Source organism: Phyllopteryx taeniolatus, chromosome 11 (assembly GCF_024500385.1).
Source record: "Phyllopteryx taeniolatus isolate TA_2022b chromosome 11, UOR_Ptae_1.2, whole genome shotgun sequence".
NCBI classification, from domain to species: Eukaryota; Metazoa; Chordata; class Actinopteri; order Syngnathiformes; family Syngnathidae; genus Phyllopteryx; species Phyllopteryx taeniolatus.
In genome coordinates, this window is record NC_084512.1 from 6,701,224 (window position 1) to 6,720,212 (window position 18,989).

At 39.6% G+C, this 18,989-nt stretch overlaps 3 protein-coding genes and 1 long non-coding RNA gene across 16 annotated transcripts in view; 2 read left to right on the forward strand and 2 right to left on the reverse strand.

Annotated features, from left to right (window-relative positions):
* Nucleotides 1–657: 657 nt before the first annotated feature.
* Nucleotides 658–9,324, reverse strand: tmem254 (transmembrane protein 254). 3 transcript variants are annotated; one of them, XM_061790881.1, is made up of 4 exons: nt 8,457–9,324; nt 2,220–2,323; nt 1,236–1,295; nt 658–1,155 (listed from the first exon to the last, which is right to left on the reverse strand). In XM_061790881.1, exons 1-4 carry the CDS (start codon nt 8,505–8,507, stop codon nt 1,038–1,040), a joined length of 333 nt encoding a protein of 110 aa, XP_061646865.1. In that variant the 5' UTR covers nt 8,508–9,324; the 3' UTR covers nt 658–1,037. The 3 variants fall into 3 exon arrangements, with proteins under 3 accessions (XP_061646865.1, XP_061646863.1, XP_061646864.1); XM_061790879.1 differs by lacking the exon at nt 8,457–9,324 and adding an exon at nt 4,985–5,219; XM_061790880.1 differs by lacking the exons at nt 1,236–1,295; nt 8,457–9,324 and adding an exon at nt 4,985–5,254.
* On the forward strand, nt 4,105–11,000 carry mxtx1 (mix-type homeobox gene 1). 9 transcript variants are annotated; one of them, XM_061790860.1, is made up of 6 exons: nt 5,342–5,455; nt 6,254–6,465; nt 8,136–8,177; nt 8,256–8,541; nt 8,852–9,036; nt 9,594–11,000. In XM_061790860.1, the coding sequence occupies exons 4-6, from the start codon at nt 8,520–8,522 to the stop codon at nt 10,299–10,301; spliced, it is 915 nt and encodes a 304-aa protein (XP_061646844.1). In that variant the 5' UTR covers nt 5,342–5,455; nt 6,254–6,465; nt 8,136–8,177; nt 8,256–8,519; the 3' UTR covers nt 10,302–11,000. The 9 variants fall into 9 exon arrangements, with proteins under 9 accessions (XP_061646840.1, XP_061646837.1, XP_061646836.1 ...); XM_061790861.1 differs by having other exon boundaries at nt 8,259–8,541; XM_061790853.1 differs by lacking the exon at nt 5,342–5,455 and adding exons at nt 5,068–5,194; nt 5,990–6,104 and having other exon boundaries at nt 6,254–8,541.
* Nucleotides 10,126–18,989, reverse strand: part of LOC133486143 (uncharacterized) — a 34,631-nt gene continuing 25,767 nt past the window's right edge. Inside the window, exon 4 of the long non-coding RNA XR_009790933.1 lies at nt 10,126–10,306. This is a non-coding gene — a long non-coding RNA (uncharacterized LOC133486143). The remainder of the gene's footprint in view (nt 10,307–18,989) is intronic.
* The window catches only part of rhoq (ras homolog family member Q), a 28,818-nt gene continuing 26,120 nt past the window's right edge, over nt 16,292–18,989 (forward strand). Inside the window, exons 1-2 of one of the 3 annotated variants that reach the window (XM_061790868.1) lie at nt 16,292–16,782; nt 17,079–17,137. In XM_061790868.1, the coding sequence (XP_061646852.1) occupies nt 16,647–16,782; nt 17,079–17,137 (195 nt within the window). In that variant the 5' untranslated portion in view covers nt 16,292–16,646. The remainder of the gene's footprint in view (nt 16,783–17,078; nt 17,138–18,989) is intronic. The other 2 variants (XM_061790867.1, XM_061790869.1) reach the window with 2 other exon arrangements.

The window sequence follows — 18,989 nt, forward strand, 5'->3', positions numbered from 1 at the left end:
TATATTTCACGTATCTTACTGGTGCGTATAAATTTAGCTCTTCCCCTTACTTCGAAGAAAGTTCGGTGGTACTAAGAAGTCACAAGATGGCACCAAAGCCCTACTTTTCTATTTCCTAGCTTTGGTGGCATCTTGTGGCATTTTAGCTTCAAAATGGGCACTCTTCACAACTCATTCTCAAACTTTCTATACCAAGAACCACCAAGAAAAATACTTAGTTCTCTCACTATCCACCATCGTGACCAATATTAAAATACAGTAGCGTAGTAGGCCTAAGCCTTCATCAAAAACCAGGCAAACGTTTTATTCCTCAAAAGTATACAGTATTTAATATTTTAACACGCCACTGGAACATTATGCAGTTTCCACTTTAACACTGTGCTTTAATATAGGGGGAGGAAAATTTGACCTAAATAAATGTTTGAAAAAAAAACAACAACTCTTGAAGATTAAACACAAATGTATTAAACGTAACGTTTGAATGCAAATGAATTGTACTTAAGCAGTGATTCTTTCACGTATCACGAGAGGTAATTGTACGGCACTTTCAGAATCACTGCTCTCGACCAGGGGCAGAAAACTTATTTACATACATTGTTGAGGTTGATATTAGTAGACAGAAGGCTGAACATTTACATGTAGAAAACCATTCTGATGCTGTTTGTCACAATTTTTATTTCAATTGTTAGCGTTAAGAACAGCAATTTGCAACATTTTTAAGTAGAACACAGCAGCTGGAAGATTATCATGATCACTGGAATGTAAACATCATGAATGTATTAAAACGTCATAAAATTGTACCACATTTGCAACAGGATGTATTTCTCCCAAAATACCTCTTGCGTATTAATGACTATTTCTTCAGGAAAAACAAACTCTATACAATGAAAGTCATCACAGCAACGCAGGATTTAGGTCTATCACATGGAATACTTCACTTCAATATTTTAAAGTTTGAGGAAACATTGATGAAGAAAAGGCACTAGTGTCAGGTTCCTAGGCTACAGCATGTTCTCAGCTCGCTTTTTGCGACGGCATCAGTGCTGTTTGGGCCTCTCTGGGTTGTATCGGATGAGCAGGCCGAGAGAGGCGAAGCCGAACACGAAGGTCTGGAAGAACCACAAGCAGCTGGTGGGCATGGTGATGCCTTTGTTGCTGAAACAGGAGAGCAGACATGCAATGTTTACACTTTAATGAAGTTTACAATTGATACAGCAGCATCATCTCCTCCTAACCTGCACATTTTCAAGGAGACTATGGCCTCAACTACATGGATTGCCCAGGTCGCCCACCACCTGTAAAAACATGTCAGATCAACAAGAAAATTTGAATATATATATGTCATATAAGTACATTATGTATGTTTTAAATTCAAGGAGTTTGTCATACCAAAACACATTATTACACATGATATCGCACACAATTTGATACCCAAGGTCCCAGATTAGCCCATTGATGATGATGATAATAATAAAACTAGAATTTAAAAAAAGAAAAAAAATTTATTTGCTGTTGAGAATTGGTGCAAAGGGGCAAATGCCGCAAGGATTTGGATGCAGCAGAAAAACAAATGTCAGAGGCTTGAATTGCACATAATATTTACATGATATTTCCAGGGTCCTTTGAACGTGAAAAGAATAAAGTGTTCCTTGTGCAGGGATGAATAGGCATTTTACATGTACTTTTAAAAAATAATAATAATGAAAACAATATATCAATATTTGTGTATCTATATGAATGCATAAAAAACTGCCAAACAAAGCATGCAATTTTTTACATATAAAATTACAGTCTTTACATTATCGTTTCACGAGGAGCTGTGGTGTGAAAAGCGGGCCATCAAGCGGCCTGCAAAAACTGTTGACTTGTAAGTCATGTGATTCAACCAACATGAAACCATTCTCCCCAGCCAAGCCATTGTTATGCTTATTGTATCACACTGCCATCATGTGACAACATTCTGTGCCAGTGGACGTGGTAATAACGACCCGTGAGGCATCACTGATTAAGGAGGTCACAAATATGTGAGATTATCTTTTAAAAACAAAAAACCTCAAGTTTACAATACAAACTAATGGAGTTATCAGATATATTGTTGAATTACGGATGGGGAAAAAAGTATTTGGCTGATGCTTCATCATCCGATGCTTGTAATTTACCCTCTTTAAGTAAATATCTGCTCCAGTCAAAATGGTTCAAAGTGAGAGATTAGCCCTTACCCTTTGTACAAGCCGCCAGCATGGTTGTCAACGAGATATCTGCAGAAGGTACCAAATGGCCCCAGGAGATGGTATGGAATTATTTCGGGTGCAAACACAATGCACTGCAACAGAAAGAGTAGATCCCCACGTTACTTGAAAAAAACAAAACAAAACTCCTTCAGTAAACTATAAAACTACTCCATGACTCATTAACTACCAAATATGTGGACCAGCTTCTCTTCTTAACAGAACATTGTGTTCTTTTTTAATTACTGGAAAACCCACAGAACATATGACCGTCTTCCTTCTCTTAGGGTAAGGGGTGTCCGAACGTTTTCCTCCAAGGGCCCCATTCACAAAAATGGATGTGTGCAATAGTCCCTTCGAAATCCTTTGACTTTAATTTAGCACACGTTTAAAACCAATTGACAGTGAATAGTAAAAAAAAAAAAAAAAAAAAAAAAAAAAGTCTAAACACCCCTGTGTGAAAAGAAGAAACCAAGATACAAAAATTGAGTCATGGGTTTTTGGATTTCTTTACTTCAGACAAAAAAAGATGATTTTAAAAGATGATGATGAACATTCTAGAGCTTAAAGGTCATGTTAATGGTGAAAAAAAAGTTTGGAAATCATTTATCTTGGTCTCATTTTTATATCACAAAAAGCTGGCATTTGAAGAGGGATGTTTAGATGTTTTCTTTTTTTTTTTATAGCCACTGCTGCATCACAACTTTCTGTTAAAGGCGATATGGCAACTAGTTTTAGGATTTTTCAGGATTTTTGGGGTGGCCCATGGCCCTGTATCCCACTAGAATAGATCCACCCCTGTACTGAACAGAGGTCCACATTCAGAACCAAAACAAGAGCAATCTTTACTAAGTTGACAACTTTTAAAGATGTTTCTTGAGGCTTATTAATATGACACAGTCACAAGACCTTGAAAAGGGCAGAGTGGAAGAAACCATTTTTGCCTCTGAAACGGAATTATCTTTATTCACTGTTATGAAGCTAAATGACACTATTTTAGTTGCAAATGGTTGCTTTGCATATGTAGAAAAGCTCGCTATAAAACAAATCAGTAGTCGTAGTTGTCGTCATAGTGGTTAAGGGCGTTGCAGCCATGAGGGGATTTGGGTGGTTTCTCTGACACCATCACTTTTGACGCCCCCCCCATCCCCCTCAATTTTTCATGAAAAAAAAAATTAAATAAATAGGGTTACAGGCCATGTCAAATGTTAAATGTCTCCCAGGCTGTAGTTTGGGCACCCTGTCTTAAGGTATTGGTTCACACATCTAACCCTTAAGGCAAAGCAACCATAGTCACCGTTCTTGTGTTCGGTATGCTATGAACGGGTTTGGTGCAGCAATTTGGAGCATGACTGCATCCCACTGGCTGTAGGACAAAGGCATAGCCTTATTTGAGACAGGCCACTGAAGAAAATGGCATTTGATGCACGTCTGCAGGGAAATCAACTATTGACTGGCTGGCTCGCCATCTATGCTAAAAGTGGCAAGAGTTAAGAGATTGTTAAGGTATTAATGAAAAGGATTTGTCATTCTTTTAGAACTACAATCTCTTGCAATATTGTGGCTAATCCTGGCATCTTGTCAAATGATCTAGGGCATTCAAATTAACCCCCCTTGTAAGGAACAATTTTTAAAGGCGACAGCAACGGAGAAGCAAGATATTCCCTTTTCAAAGCTTTAGGAGAATTGTTTGATGCTGTCGGCTACAAAATTACTCATTGCGTTGTTTCTTGAGCCAGGTTAAAAACAAAAAAAATTCTCCATCTAATCACAAAAATAAATAAATAAATAGTTTATTCATCTGTGCTTAAGTCCAGGGTGTGAGTACTTTTGCAACCTCTGAATGAGCACATTGTTGTTGAGAACGCATCATTTTGGAACGAGTTGATGTACCTAATGTTATGTCCCGCGTGTGTAAATTGTGTGACCTGCGTCAAGCCAGATGTGTGTCCATGTGGACAATGGCTGCTGCTGCTGCTGCTGCATTCAGACATACAAAAAGGTTCATTGTAAGTACAGCGCCCCTGTGGCCACAATTGTTGTCCAAATCTCGAGTGAATTCCAACACTCACTGTTTATTTATAAATGAATTGGGGTCAGTGAGTTACTAGGGTATTTTATTTCTTCATGTTATGTAAGAACTGCATCCCCATTCGGCAACTTTGCCAAATAGTTGCTTCAGTCCAATCGACAAGAGTATAACGTGGCAACAAAATGTGAATGAGAAATTATAGAAAGGACAGCGAAACATTAGAAAACGACACTAGTGTAAGCACAACAGCCAACCGGTCAATATTTTAAAATATGTCAACTTTTGAAAGAAGTCTGGCCTAATGTAAACGAAAGGCTAATGGCTAACTTGTAAACCGCCGAGACGTGTTCACTTGCACGTTGGACCTTGCGCAAAACTCAAAATCTCTTGTTTTCTTTTAGACGCCACAGTGAATCTGATAAGATAACACACGAACCATCAACAAACAATGACAATGGCCTCGGAAGCCACTTTTACGCCAAAATAACATTGTTACAAAATAAGAAACAGTAATTGGACATTTAAGAAACTATATATGTGGTACAAAAGCCCACCCAATATTTATAAATGTTATTCAGAATAGCGCGTTTAATTGATTTGTACGCTATCCTGGGGACAGTTAACGCAACACCAAACGACAACTAAAGACGTGAAGTTCGCAAGAACAGCCAATAAGTTCTCATTATTATTTCAAACAAAAGCACATTCAATTAATTTTACTTACAGCAAAATAACTCAACCCGAAGATTACGGAGATGATCCAAAAGAGGCTGGCTCTTTTAAAATAATCACTTCCATCACTTTTAGCCATTGCTGCTGCTGCTGCTGCTGCTGCCCTGTTGACTACTGGTCCCGCTGTCAAATGTGTCCGACCTGCCTGGATACATCGCATGTCCATGCGGACACCCTTACAAGTACTACACATACAAATACGGTAGAATAAACTATTACAACTGTACATTTGATTCGTTTAACTCTTATTTACGAACTATTTTGGTTTGTCATTGCACAATATTAATTTCATCGAGCAGAAAGTTGTATAAAAGCCATCCACCGTAATAGCGCCCCTTCGTGGTTGTGTCTTTGTATGTGTTCGCCGAACAAAGTGTTGAATTTGAATGGGGTGGGGTGCAATACAGTGTACAGCTTCACTGCAAAGCTACTTTTTATAAATGGCTTCTTTTGGGAATAAAAGGTATGGCTGAATTGTGAATAGTAATAAGCGTGTGATATTTGTCCCATTGTTTCTTGTTACACTGGTGCAAATATGAGAAATGAAATGTTATGGAAATTATAATTTTGCAAAAAGTATAGGAAATTGAATGTTGAAGTGTGTGATATACGTAACACCCAAAAATGTTTGCGTGATTTAGCCTTAGTTAAATGTCCGAAGGTTGTAACCCGTGTCACATTTACTCACTTGATCATTGTATGTAAACTTGGCAATAGCAAGTATTTAATCTTCTGAAGCAGATCCTTGATAAGGCTCTTTATCATGGTCAGTTAGATGTTAAATTACGGCAATTGCATTGTCACCTACTGAGGATGTTGGTGATTTTAGCAGAGTTGGCCAGTATCATGAGAAGATGATTGACGCAAAATAATAATTTTTGTAAAAAATAAAAAGCTCAAACTTTTTAGGAAGGTGTCGATATGATATGTCTTAAAATAATAGTTAGTTTTTCAATGTTTTTGAAAAAAACAAAATGTCGCCTACGATCTCTGATAGGATTTGGCTGGACTGTGTAGCGAGTCACTGGGACTTCGAGGAGCCATCTCCGCTTGGAGACATTGATTACAGTGGTTACCCAGATGAAGATTAAAGATTGTCTTAGTTTGTTTAGGTGCGCCGATCACCGTCACACTGCACTGTGTTCTAATACATGTGCAAATACAACTTTGGCCTTTAGAATTGTGTGGCTTTTCAGTGTGTTTAAATGTACTGTATGGCCGTCATGTTCTAATGCTCTTCTTCATGCTTCTGTCTCAACAGTGTACGCATGAAACTTCGAATCTGAAGAAGGACAATCACTTTCTGTCGGCTCAGCACATTCAGGCAGTTTGGAGACATGGGGGGGTTAAAGGTCAATGCATTTGCACACAACCTGGCCAAGGCCTGGACATGTTAACCACTTGACAAGCTTGCCACTCAACTCGATACGCCTCTTCAGTGTAATGAGGCTGCACCGAGGACCACATCTACTTGTAAGCATCCAGTTAATCATTGAATAATTAGCCACCTTTGTCTTTCCTCTTGTGATAGCAGCCAGCTGCTTTGTGTATGAAAAGAAAAGAGTAGCCACTGATAGGCTTCACATCACAATGCGCTTTTTGCTATTTTTTTTGTTTAACACTTGTTGCTGAGTAACGTGCAATGCTTTGCAGATCTTCTAACACGTGTGTGCACTTACTATTTGTCACATGAATGTCAGCAGCCATATTTTGCATGAGGGAACAGCTTTGATGCACGCACACATTTTTATATTTAAGCTATTTCACATTTTCAAATGTAAGACGCAATTGTTGCAAAATGCTTTCTGTGAATTGATATACTGAGCATAGATGATAACCCCCGAAGCTTCATCATATATGAAATGATAAACACCAAGATAATGACTGTTTGCTTATCACTCCTACTACTACGCTGAAAAGAAAAGTACTTAATTTTTGGTTGCACATGATTAAAATGTGGTAAACTGAAGTAATTTCCCCCTCTTTTCCTAAAAAAAAAAAAAAAAAAATCAATATATGCTAGTTCCACACACTGTAATCATGTCCAACTGATGTACATTTTCTAATTAAGTACATTTAAAGGACTTTTTATCAGAGTACTACCATTGAAAATCATCATTATCATGATAACGATAATATTCAAAACAGTAGTGAGAAGCAATATAGTTATGATTAAAGCAATAATTAACAAATGAATAAAGGAATGACTTAATGACTGACTGACTGACTGACTGAATGAATGAATGAATGACACTGTACCCTGAAAAAAGTAATGAATTTTCAGTTGCACTTGATTAAAATGTGGTAAACTGATGTAATTTCCCCCTATTTCCTGGAAAAATAAAGAAATAATGTATGTTATGTTAACACATTTTAATCATGTGCAACACATTTACATATTTGAATTAAGTAAACTCAAAGGACTTTGTTTCGGTGTGGAGTAAAAGCAGATATTTCCAAATGTTATATTTTGAATAAACAAAGATAATCAGTCTGCTTTCATGGAGGAATGAAGAAATCTGAGAATATTTACTGTTGAGAGGATGTAATCGGAGGACTTGGACAATTTTAAGTTAAATAAGGTCTCTTAAAGGAATAATCGATTATTAAAATAGTTGTTAATTTGATGATCGATTAGTTGTCGATTAATAAAACAATGGTCATTTAGTATACAGCAGGAAAATAAAAATAAAAATGTGATTTAACGTGCAAGACTGACATGCACAACTACTACTACTCTCATTAACATCTACTTTTACTACTACTACTACTAATAATATTTACAAACATTTTATATATTTATTTTTTTAGAGTTGTTTTGTTTTATTTATTTTTTTAAATGTACAGTACGTCTTATTTCACCTTCGCCAGCCTAGCAGGCCGTCATAAAATCGTTTGCAAAATGTGCATTGACAACCTGTGCTTGTCACATTCAATTATTTTTGTACAGTAAACATAATAGGTACTTTGCCAAACACCCAGAAAGGGAGCATTCAAGTTGACACAAATGAAATGGTGGGAAAATATTCACAATTTATTCGTAATAAATCACAAAATGATGTTAAATTTTAAACATTTTAAAATGAAGCGCAGAAGGAGTGCTTTGCAGTATTTCTTCTGCCATCTTATTTTGTCATGTGCAGAGCACCAAAAAATGCAATGCAACAACAAAGCCAACAGCCGCAGTGAGTACTTTTTGTTAAGTGGTATCGATGAGGCCATCCCTCAAAGTTCTTTTACGTCATATTTGCTATTGACCTTAGCAGCCCTTTGATGAAGATGGGGTGATAACGAGTGGGGGTTCACACTTCTTCTGATGACCAGCTCCCCTTCAAGAATAAACCCCACCCCGACACTGTGTTGCTGCTTTACCAAGGCCTCAGCTGATCAATATATAAGGTATTCTGACACAAGCAGTCGGACACACGGCGACTCACAGAGAAGGAACACACAACCACACTGACCTCTGTCACATCGGAGGTCCGTTCGAAATCCGTTCGTGTCCAGACCTTCATTTCAGTGCTGCCATGTGGAAGGACTCTAGTAATGGTAAGTGCAATCACAGTACAGTACACTGACACTGTTTATTTTTGTGCATGCGTCTCAGATTTTCATATTTGGATGTCAAGACTTGCTTGCCACCTTAACAGCTAGCAAATTATTTACTTTTTTTAATGCATCCTAAAACTGCAAACATTCCATTCTTTCTGCTGACATTTCAGTGATTTGCCAACCTTTTACAGTAGATATGTTCTTTATGTGTTCATAATGTGAATGGTCCGGAAATGTAGGACACGTGGAGGTTTGTTTTGGAGCTTGTCTGATGTACAACCTGCCCTTATTTCCCCCGTCGTCTAAGATGATGCCAGACCCCCGGCCTCCAGTGGCGCCTCTTCTCGCAGCGCCAGCCGCAGGAAGAGGACCAGCTTTTCCAAAGAGCACGTAGAGCTCCTGCGTGTCACTTTTGAGACTGACCCATACCCTGGCATCAGCCTCAGAGAGAGCCTGTCTCAGACGACAGGCCTTCCAGAATCCCGTATCCAGGTACGGTATGAGCTTTTGTAGTGTTCTGCGAAAAAGCCTTTCTGTAGGAATTTACAGACCAATTTAGACGATCCAGTCCCAGAGACTTTTTCAGCTTGAGAACAAGTTAGAAATGTGATTCCTCCCCTGGTGCCGTTGTCATAACATGTTTGCCTGCTTGATGACAAATAAAGTAGCTTAGAGCTTTTGACTGTGACAATCAGCGACCCCATATTAACCATAAAAGTTTGGGAAGGCTGATTAAAACCATGCACGGATGGCATACAGCAGCCAAACATGTTGTAATGTATATTCTTATCATCGGAAGTTCTGTTTTCAAATGGCTTGATACTGCTATCACTCTATCAATTCATTTCTTTCAAGAAAAGATGACACAAGCAGTTTTTTATCAGGATTTTGTTTGAGGTTCGAGATGTTACAGCAGCTCGGACAGCTGATAATCCCTTGATCTGAACCCTCCACGGTTCCACCAGAAAATGATTAACCGAGCAGAACGTCTTTGTTCATCATTTGCTCTTTCAGCTCTAACCTCCTCTTTTCCTGTTCTTTCCTGCCAGGTGTGGTTTCAGAACAGGAGAGCTCGTACACTAAAGTGCAAAGGGGCCAAGAAAGCACTGTGGCAAGCTGATAGTCCAATTCAAAACGCTCCGGCTCCACATCACAATGTGGCTCGGGGGCCACAGAGTGGGCCGGTTTCTATGGGGCGACAGGGTCCCCCGTCATCCTACCCCACGCGGGTGAAGGAAGAGATGGAAGAACCCTGCTTTTATGGACACTGTCCTCCAATGTACACCACTATCGAGGATCATCGACAATATGGCTCTATGTACGGTCTCCATCAGAGCACACCACTGGGCAACAGCTCCAGCCCACACCTGAGGGGCTACTGGTCCCAGCCAAGCACCCAAACAGACCCTGTGACCCCGCTGTGGTGCAACTCTCCCGCGGAGGGGCGCAGCTGCAGCGCAAGCACTCTCGCCTTCATGTGCCCAAGAAACTACACGGCCCGCTCCAGCTGTCACTCCACCAGCCCAGACACCCCAGATTCGGGATACTGGGATCCCAGCATCGAAAACAGCCCCCCACTGGACGGTCTTTACTCGCAGCTAGATGTTTCGTGGGGTGGTCTGGAAGGTTGCAGGCGGTCTGGATTTCAATCACTGGTCCAGCATGCTCCCTTGCCTGAGCTGTCCCTCCAGGAGATCCTCGGGGAGCTGGATGAGGACTGGCTTGGGGGAGGACACGAGAAAATGGCCCTGTGTTGATGACTCTGTAAGCAGATATCATCCGGAATCATATGTAATCTTTGATTATCCTCAGTTCTGTGTTCCTTCAGAGGCCTGTACATACAAATAACTCAAATGGCAAAGTGTTACAAATGAGATCAATACTACACAAAGCCCACCCACATATATATGTGCATTTTCCCGCTGTTAATGTATTTATTAATTCAGCCTCTATTTATTATTATTATTATTATTACCTGTATTTATGTTTTTTCCCCTGCACTTTTATATAAATAAATAATTTTAAAATGTTTTTTTTCTTTATTAATGTATTTATCGATATACACTACAACACATCTGGCAATATTTGTGTTGACAGAAGGAAAACACATTTCTGAACACACAACTGAAAATAGGCCATGAATAACCACAAGATGGTGCTTGTGAGTAGGACACGCTGGAATTGCTGCGGTTCCTTCTTCTGAAGGACCACACAGCACAAGGGTAGAAGGAAAACACTGATAATACATAAACAAAACCATCCATCCATTTTCTGGAGCGTTTGTCCTTGTCGTGGGTGAGCTGGAGCCTATCCCAGCTGACTTGGGGCGAGAGGCAGTGTACACCCTGGACTGGTCACCAGCCAATCACAGTGCACATATAGACAAACAACCATTCACACTCACATTTACACTGCTGGATAATTGATAGTCTTCAATGAACCTAATAGGCTTGTTCATGGGATGTGGGAGAAAGTCCGAGTACTTGGGGGGGGACACGCAACCTGACGCAAGCTCCACACAATCAAGCCGAGATTTGAACCCAGAAACTTTTGACTGTGAGGCAAATGTTCTAACCACTAAGTATGTTGTCCTAAATAAATACAAATGGCTAAGAAACAATATATTTTCATAATTGTTTTTTATATCATCAAAACTTGTACAATCAGGTATGTTGACATCATATACTATAGATCAAATAACAATTGTTAATTAACATAACCTGATTGTCTGATCTTATTTGGTGCAAAAACATATACAGGTATCTTACCTTATCAAACAAGACAGCAGAATATATCTATTTTTTTTCTACAAGGAAAACTTACCTTTTGCATAATGACATGGATAATAATGTGGTTCCATCAGAAAATAGCTTACTGTTATTAGATCAAAACAGAGAAGAATTTCTGGACAGGCAGAAATTTACTTGCAGACTTAAGCATTAGTGTACATTAGCTGATTAGATTAATTTAAAATGGCTTTTTAGAACTACTTCATTCGCAGTGCTTATGTTGAGAGGTGGAGGTGATTTTGTAATTGAATCCAAAGTGCACGTCTCAGCTATGAAAGTACTGTCTTCTATTTCTTTCTTTGCCTGCAGGCCGGTCTGTGGAGGATTGGTTATGTTGAGACGGTACATATTTCTTTCAAACCTTTAAAGGAAAAAAAACTCAACGTCTTAGAAAATGAAGCTTTCGACTTGAAACTGTTTCCAACCCAAATTGGAATGTGCTTGTGTTTTTTTCCCCCCTCAATGTTGGCCTCCTGCCTTCACCCACAAGATGAGAGGAAGGGAGTTGTCCTTTTGTTCGCCTCTGGTGTAGGTTGCTTTTGCGAGAAAATCACTCACAATGGGAACATGACTCCTCAATGTGCTCCTCACTAAAGATAGTGCAGCACAGGAAATAGTGCAGAATGGCTAATGTATGCTGGACAGGTGTTCTCCTTCTCCAGTGGTCAACAACCAGCCCTCCACAGTAATTTTAATTCATTATTTTTTTTATTTACTATAATAGTACACTTATAAATAAATTAATTTGAAATCTGGACAAATCGCCCGAAAAGGGATTACGTTTGACTTCAGAGGTACTACTGATCACAATTCTCCACCTATCTTCCATAAACCTTGAGAGGCTGTTCTTCTCATATCACTGAAGCCTGACCACTATTGATTGATTTATTGATTTATTATTGATTTATACCTGCAGCAGATTAGAGACACAGCTAAAGTCAAAGTTCACATTCTTGTGCTCCTACCAGCCAGTTTGCAACCAATTTTTCAATTTTCAGATTATTATCACACATCAAAGCAAGAATCCTCCTGCTTGCATTGAGCTAATATGCAATCTAAAATGAGTCAAAATTCTATAAGTCCTTAATTTTTTTTATCCTCCACTAGTTGCCATTTTCAACTGATTTTCTTGTCGACTATTCAGTGATTGCCTCATGGTGACAATACAAAAGTGTGACAAAAGATGAGTTTTATTTTAGTACAATTGACCACTATCCTGTTGCATTTTTTGATCACTATTTAAAATGTTTAATATATTAAAAAAATATATATTGATGACTAACATACAGACTGATTTACAATGTAGAATAGGTAAGTATGTGAATGATACTTCATCCTCGTGTGGAGATTTTTTAGTCTTGGGATCCATTGTCCTATATCAAACATGAGTACTGTTTGCCAATATGGATTACCACGTCTAGCTCGTATTTTGTGTTTCAATGCAGTCAGAGAAGTGAGAAACCTTTTTTTCCCAAAAGATGATTGTTGAATTGGTGAGGAATTATTTTGTGAATGGTATTATATAACATCTACAGTAACTATGATATTCTATAACAAAACTGTCAAGTGTTCAACATTCTTCAAACAACACATACAGACACACACATATGACTGTTTTGTCTTCATCAAAGCAAAAAAAAGCATTTATATTAAATTTTTTTAACTCGACATGGATGGATGATCATAGCTCATAATAAGCGTCCAATAAGATGACATCTACTCATAGCCCGTAGGGGTCATATTTTCATGCTATCTAGGGATTACTGTTGGTTGTGATGTATGAACTCCATGTATTAATTGTGTCTAAGGTAAATGCAATTCTAGGTGACAAACTGCAAGACACAGGAAGCAAAATTGCGGCATGCAAACATTGAAAAAATGTCATGAAAACATCTCATTGTCACTAGCATAATCATCAAATATATGGACGTACACTTTTTATCAAGAAACAACTCTGGTCAGACAGACATATGAGTGATGGTCCTCAGCTGTCTGCAGTTCCAGGCGATGAAGGTTAGAATCACTAAAAATAAAAGCCTGTAATTTAACCAATCCCTCCCAGGGAGTTGACACTGGCCGCACGCTCTAATTTAGGAGCTCATCTGGGCTCTTTGTGATTGCACTGCTTCACTCTTGCTTATCTACTCCCTGTGTCCAGACTGTGATTAATGTTGCTCATGGATGGGAAGGAAGTTTGTTGTCAACATGTATGTTATTTATAGGCTACTGCATATACTGTACAGCAATACCTGAAACAGGATAGGGAGGGGGGGGGGTGGTAGTGACGAAGATATGTTTGGTTGCCTTTCCTAAAATAGAACACTAAAGCCCTTGAAAAGGAGACAGCTCACATTAGATTGAGATTGGGATTTTCCTGTTAGAGCAACATTTATACCAGAATTAGAAGTGCAACTGTTGTGAAAACCAGAGAGCTGAGCTATGGGTGAAAATAAAGCAACTGTGAAGCTGAGAGATGAAAAATCAATCAATGTCATTGCACAAATATTGGCCAATGCAATCATTTAGAAGGTCCTGGAGAAGAAACCACTGGTGTACTACATAATAGACATTCAACTGGTACTGTACATTAAGGAAATACCCAAAGAGCCTCAGATGACTGTTAATGACATCAACAACCTCCAAAGCAGAAAGCTGCATTTAAGAGAATATCAGCATTGCTTCTTAAAATACAGGTTTATCGCCGCAGGTGATTCTCATGCACCAAGCCCACTCTGTGTAATATGTGGTAACAGGCTCGCAAATGAGCCAATGTGGCCTTCAAAGCTGTCAAATTTTTTTTTTTCCATTTTCAACATTCTAGCTAACGCGAGATTTTCTGTAATGACGGTCAGCAAAACATAATCACGCAGTAGATTGGACAAAAGTAACAGTTGTCAGGTGTTATTGTCTCCCATTATCCCAAGATGGGATCAGTCCTAGGTCTCCCACTAATTACAACAACTACATTCAACGTAATGGTGAGCTGCAGTTCTTAAAATAATTAGTTCCTACTCATTTCTGCATCAGTCTGTCAAAATATTGCTTTTCATGAAACCAGACCACGGCAAAAAAATGGGTTGGGCACCGCTACTTTCTACTATACATGTAGTATGTGGCTTGCTGCATCCACTTGGTGATAATGGTGGCAAACTCAGTTGATTTTCGACCCTGCTTGGTGATTGATAATGTTAACAGTATTTGTGTAACAACTACACAACCTTCTTCTTTGTATTAAGACTGCATTCATTGTTAATGAAAAAACAAAAATGATTTCTCAATTACATTCAATTAAGGGAATGAGACCATTGCAGTCATATTGTTAGTGGTCCATCTTGCTCTCAAATATCCCAGAATGTTGACTGGGGTCATGATGGGCTCTTGATGTGTCTGTCTCGCTCAGCACAGAGACAGCAGTGTCCCCAGCGAAACACCTTCAGCTGGAGTACTACATGTATGAGGTAATTGTTCATGTTTGGTCACATGACCTGCTGCAGCAGCTGTCAAATGTAATGATAGCAGGAGAATCCTCGGCCCTGCCCCCAACAGCTGATAGGACAGCTCACAACAGTCTAGGGACTGTCAACCGAGATGTCTGAGGTACACCACCTTTTCTGTTAAAGATATATTTTTGTCCTTTCATTAACCAAACAACCTTATATTTGCAACTCGGGATCGGTAATACCCGCTCAAGTTATTCAGACTGAGGCCATGTGCACTGATATTTCGAAAAATGCAGGTTTGTGCTCACAAACACAGTTTTTGGAAAACTCTGGCCAGGTTGAAGACTTCCCAAAACCCCGTCTTCAGTGTTTGGGGGTAGATGGTGAAAACTGAGCTCTTTGGTTGCACTACATTATCTGATGTCGAGTATTTAATAATAGTAAATTCGTGTTTTTATTCTTTTTTTTTTTCTTTTTTTTTAATCTAACCAAGAAAAACAAAACTACAGGTTGACATTTCCTAAAATTATCTATGTACAGTATTTCTGGATATGGACATCCATTCATTCATCCATTAATCGTATTTTCTGTATCGCATGTCCTGGAGTTTTCCTCCCCCAGCTGACATCAAACATCAAGCCAAAGGCAGATTACACTCTGGATTGGTAGCCAGTCAATCACAGTGCAGTTGTTTTTTAACTAAACATGATCATGAAGATGGAGACAATTAAACACGATAGTCTACATCTGGGTGACACCGAAGGGGTCTGAGGCCGAAGCGCCTTTATGTCCAAGCTTTCTTTCATTGACACTTCTGCACCGTGGTAAAGTTTGCAACCACAACGTAATTACCAGACAAACTAACCGTTAGTCTATTTCTTCAACTACAACCATTCTGTCTTCTTCTTTGTATTTTCTGTCAATCTGGATATGGTGTGGCGCCATGCTGCCTCTCACAGGTCACTCTTGGTACTACGGCAGACATCATGTGGTGCTGTGTTGGCACAATTTTTGGCTCCAAACAAAACATACAAAATTGGCAAACAGGCCATAGGACGGATTTTTTAATTTTTAATGTTGGGTTTACATGACCCGGCAGTTTGATTGCGAGCATGAGTAAAGCTAATGATCCAGCAGCCACAGTATATCAAGGACAAACGTGTTTGAAATTGTAATCGCCTTGCAATGCATTACGCCTCACACAGAAGATAGACTTTCGCTGCAGTCAGAACCATTTTGTGTTTGCTGTATTTACATCGTACTGACTTTCTGGGGCTACTTTTTTTTTTTTTTTTTGGTGATCCTGGAAATAGTCGCACATGATACTCCGTCACCAGTTGGTGTAAAACGTGTTTAATAGAGATGCAAAGTGGCCATAGCCTTCGTTTTTTTTTTTTTTTGGACACCGCTGCTTTAAACAATATATAAACGTCCATGTTATGATACGGCGACCCTGCTTAACGGAGTGTACTTTCTCGACAGTGCCTTGGTTCCGATTGGAAGCTCCGCCTCTCGGCCAAGAGCACACACCTTGTTCTGGCCCCAGCTGCTCCACAGGGCGCCCGGCAGCGTGAGCCACACCGGGTAGCGCGCACTACTGGCCGGCTGGAGATGTGAGCGACCACGGTGAAAGTGCTCCGATAAAAAGGTCCTATGTTGGATTATACAGCCTCCATTTAAAAAAAAAAGTGCTTTTCGGCTACATTTGGGAGCAACGGTGGTGAGTTCAGCGAGGAAGATGCAGTTGTCGGTGCGCCTCGCAGTCAGGCACCGAGGCTGGTGATGCCCGCCGCCGTGCGGGCATCGCCGGCAGCCGCCAGTAGCAGAAGGGCGGCAAACCAGGGCGGCCGAGGATGAGTTTAAGATCGAGAGCATGGCAAGCGGTACTATCATGTTAAAATGTGTCGTGGTCGGAGACGGTGCAGTGGGCAAAACGTGTCTTCTCATGAGCTATGCCAATGACGCCTTTCCGGAGGAGTACGTCCCAACAGTCTTTGATCATTATGCAGGTAGGCACACAAATCTCCTATTGTGTCTAATAATGATAATACTCGCATGTTGCAGCGTTTAGCTTTACTTAAACGTATGGAGAATAAAGTGCACTGTTTGTCGCTGTACTCGAAGTGCATTGGCCTGCATCTGTTGCTATAATCAAAACCACTTGTTTGCCTTCATTGCAGAAAGAGATTGGGGACTCACAGCCCCACCTCCCTCCGCTTCATGCTTCATGCTTCATGCACCCCTCCCACACTTCCTCACCCACTGAGCTTCCGCTTTTTAACTGCTCTTTGTTATTTCCTCACAGTGAGCGTCAATGTCGGAGGAAAGCAGTACTTGTTGGGACTGTACGACACTGCCGGCCAGGTACGCTTTTGTTTTGTTTTGTTAGTCTGGTCTGGTGCCAAGCATGTCAAGGTTGAACATGGACAACACACAAAACATTCTCACCCACACTGTGTCTCTATCTTGGTTGCAGCACACTCATGGGTTTCATATTCTGGCCAGACACTAAGCTGCAACAGGTGATAGTTTTAGAGTCCAGTGTTCCATAGACAGTGTTGGTTTTGAGGGGCGTTCAATAGTTCTATTATGTCAAGAACAGGCTTCCTATGTCCAGTAATGATGTCACAGATTTGTTAATAGGGCTGTTTACTGCTGGGATTTTTCCTCAATGTGCCATTCAGCATGCAATGGTTAAAACTCAGATCCAGCAGCCTACACATGCATACACGCGCACACAATATTTTCTCTCAACACAAGGGCCTGTGTGTGTACACACACAGACACACTGGCTGAAGCAACCATATGAATAACACCCACAACATGAGTCAATGTTGAGAAATGTCTGGTTGCAGACATTTGAACTTCTTGATCTGACACAATTCTTGGGTCCATTTAGCAATTTAAATACAACTGTAATTGTAGCTTACACACGATACTGATGTGCATATTTTCCTTGGCTACAAATCCCTAAAACCCATTACTTGCGTTTGAAATATAAATATTTGCAGTTTCTTACATTTTTGATTTGAGATATTTTAAATCAATTACATAGCAGATATGAACTGACGAGTCACTCCAAATGATCATCAGATAATCGTCTGGTGCGAGCAAGAGAATTAAAGGTGCCTTGTGGAGTTTGTGGGGTCTACAAAGGAATGTTTCCAGTGTAAACTGCTGTTTGATTTGTATGAGCAACGTGCACAATGAAACCAGCTGCAAAGTTTGATTCTAAATGTGTTTAAGCATACGTATGCGATGAGGGCGACGTGCTGGAAATATCCCACTTGTGCATCCAGTCAAAAGTAAACTCCAAAACATGTCTGACTGCTGAGATAAGCATGGCCTCTAGCATAAAAGGTATGATATGGTGAAGCTGAATGAAACTTTTTATTTTTAAATTTGGAATAACATCACAAAAATAAATGTTAAGATAATGTACGTATCTTCAAACCAATTTCCATGAAGAACATTAAATGGCAATGTCGAGTGTAATTAAACAGACAAATATGGTATTTCTGGATATACAAGTTAAAAAAAAAAGTTTTATGGAAAGTAACAATATTTGGTAAGTGAAGCGGGTGTTCAAAATTGACGCCTCACTATGAGCAGTGGAGCAGTGAAATAAAAATACTGAAAAGAAAATTACAGTAAAACATGTTACACCGTATAACAATTAAATCTAAAGATAATGATGAAGTGATTTTAAAAAAGTCACCCAAATAAAATGCCTGTTAATTGTTCTCCAATAATTGCCTAGGGTATTACGTATTTAATTGCATGCTCTATAAAGAGCTTAAGTGCATGGATCAGCACTTATTTTGTATTTAGTTTTTCAAGGCACTTGGAGCAGGTTTATGACCACACTCCTAAAGAGACTCAACAGGTCCTGGACAGTCCACACAAGGACGCTGGCAACAGTGAAGAAGGGAGGGAAAAAAAAAAAAAAAAACCTTGAAGGGAACCATGCCTCAAAGTTGACTAGCAATCTAGTGCGGGTAGAATAAAATATTATTGAATTCTTACATTGTGACGTAAGTGGACATTCTCGGCCCCAAGACCTGCTGTCTCCAGCAACCTAAAAATGTGCAGGTCACATGATGGACAGTCAACACTGCTCAGGCTGGATTTAATGGTGTAAATGAGTCACAATCTGAAACCAAATCTGTTAGCTGGGAAAAAGATAAACAAGGCACGAAAAGGTCAAGAGAATATT

Excerpts from the sequence above, each read along its gene's own strand:
- mxtx1 (XM_061790856.1), top strand. The coding sequence starts at position 8,520 with ATGTGGAAGGACTCTAGTAATG. Across the intron at positions 8,542-8,851 it reads GTGGAAGGACTCTAGTAATG|ATGATGCCAGACCCCCGGCC; the intron begins GTAAGTGCAATC and ends CCGTCGTCTAAG. Across the intron at positions 9,037-9,593 it reads TTCCAGAATCCCGTATCCAG|GTGTGGTTTCAGAACAGGAG; the intron begins GTACGGTATGAG and ends CTTTCCTGCCAG.
- tmem254 (XM_061790879.1), bottom strand. The coding sequence starts at position 5,185 with ATGTGTAGTACTTGTAAGGGTGTCCGCATGGACATGCGATGTATCCAG. Across the intron at positions 1,296-2,219 it reads GCTGGCGGCTTGTACAAAGG|GTGGTGGGCGACCTGGGCAA; the intron begins GTAAGGGCTAAT and ends ATGTTTTTACAG. Across the intron at positions 1,156-1,235 it reads GTCTCCTTGAAAATGTGCAG|CAACAAAGGCATCACCATGC; the intron begins GTTAGGAGGAGA and ends CTCCTGTTTCAG.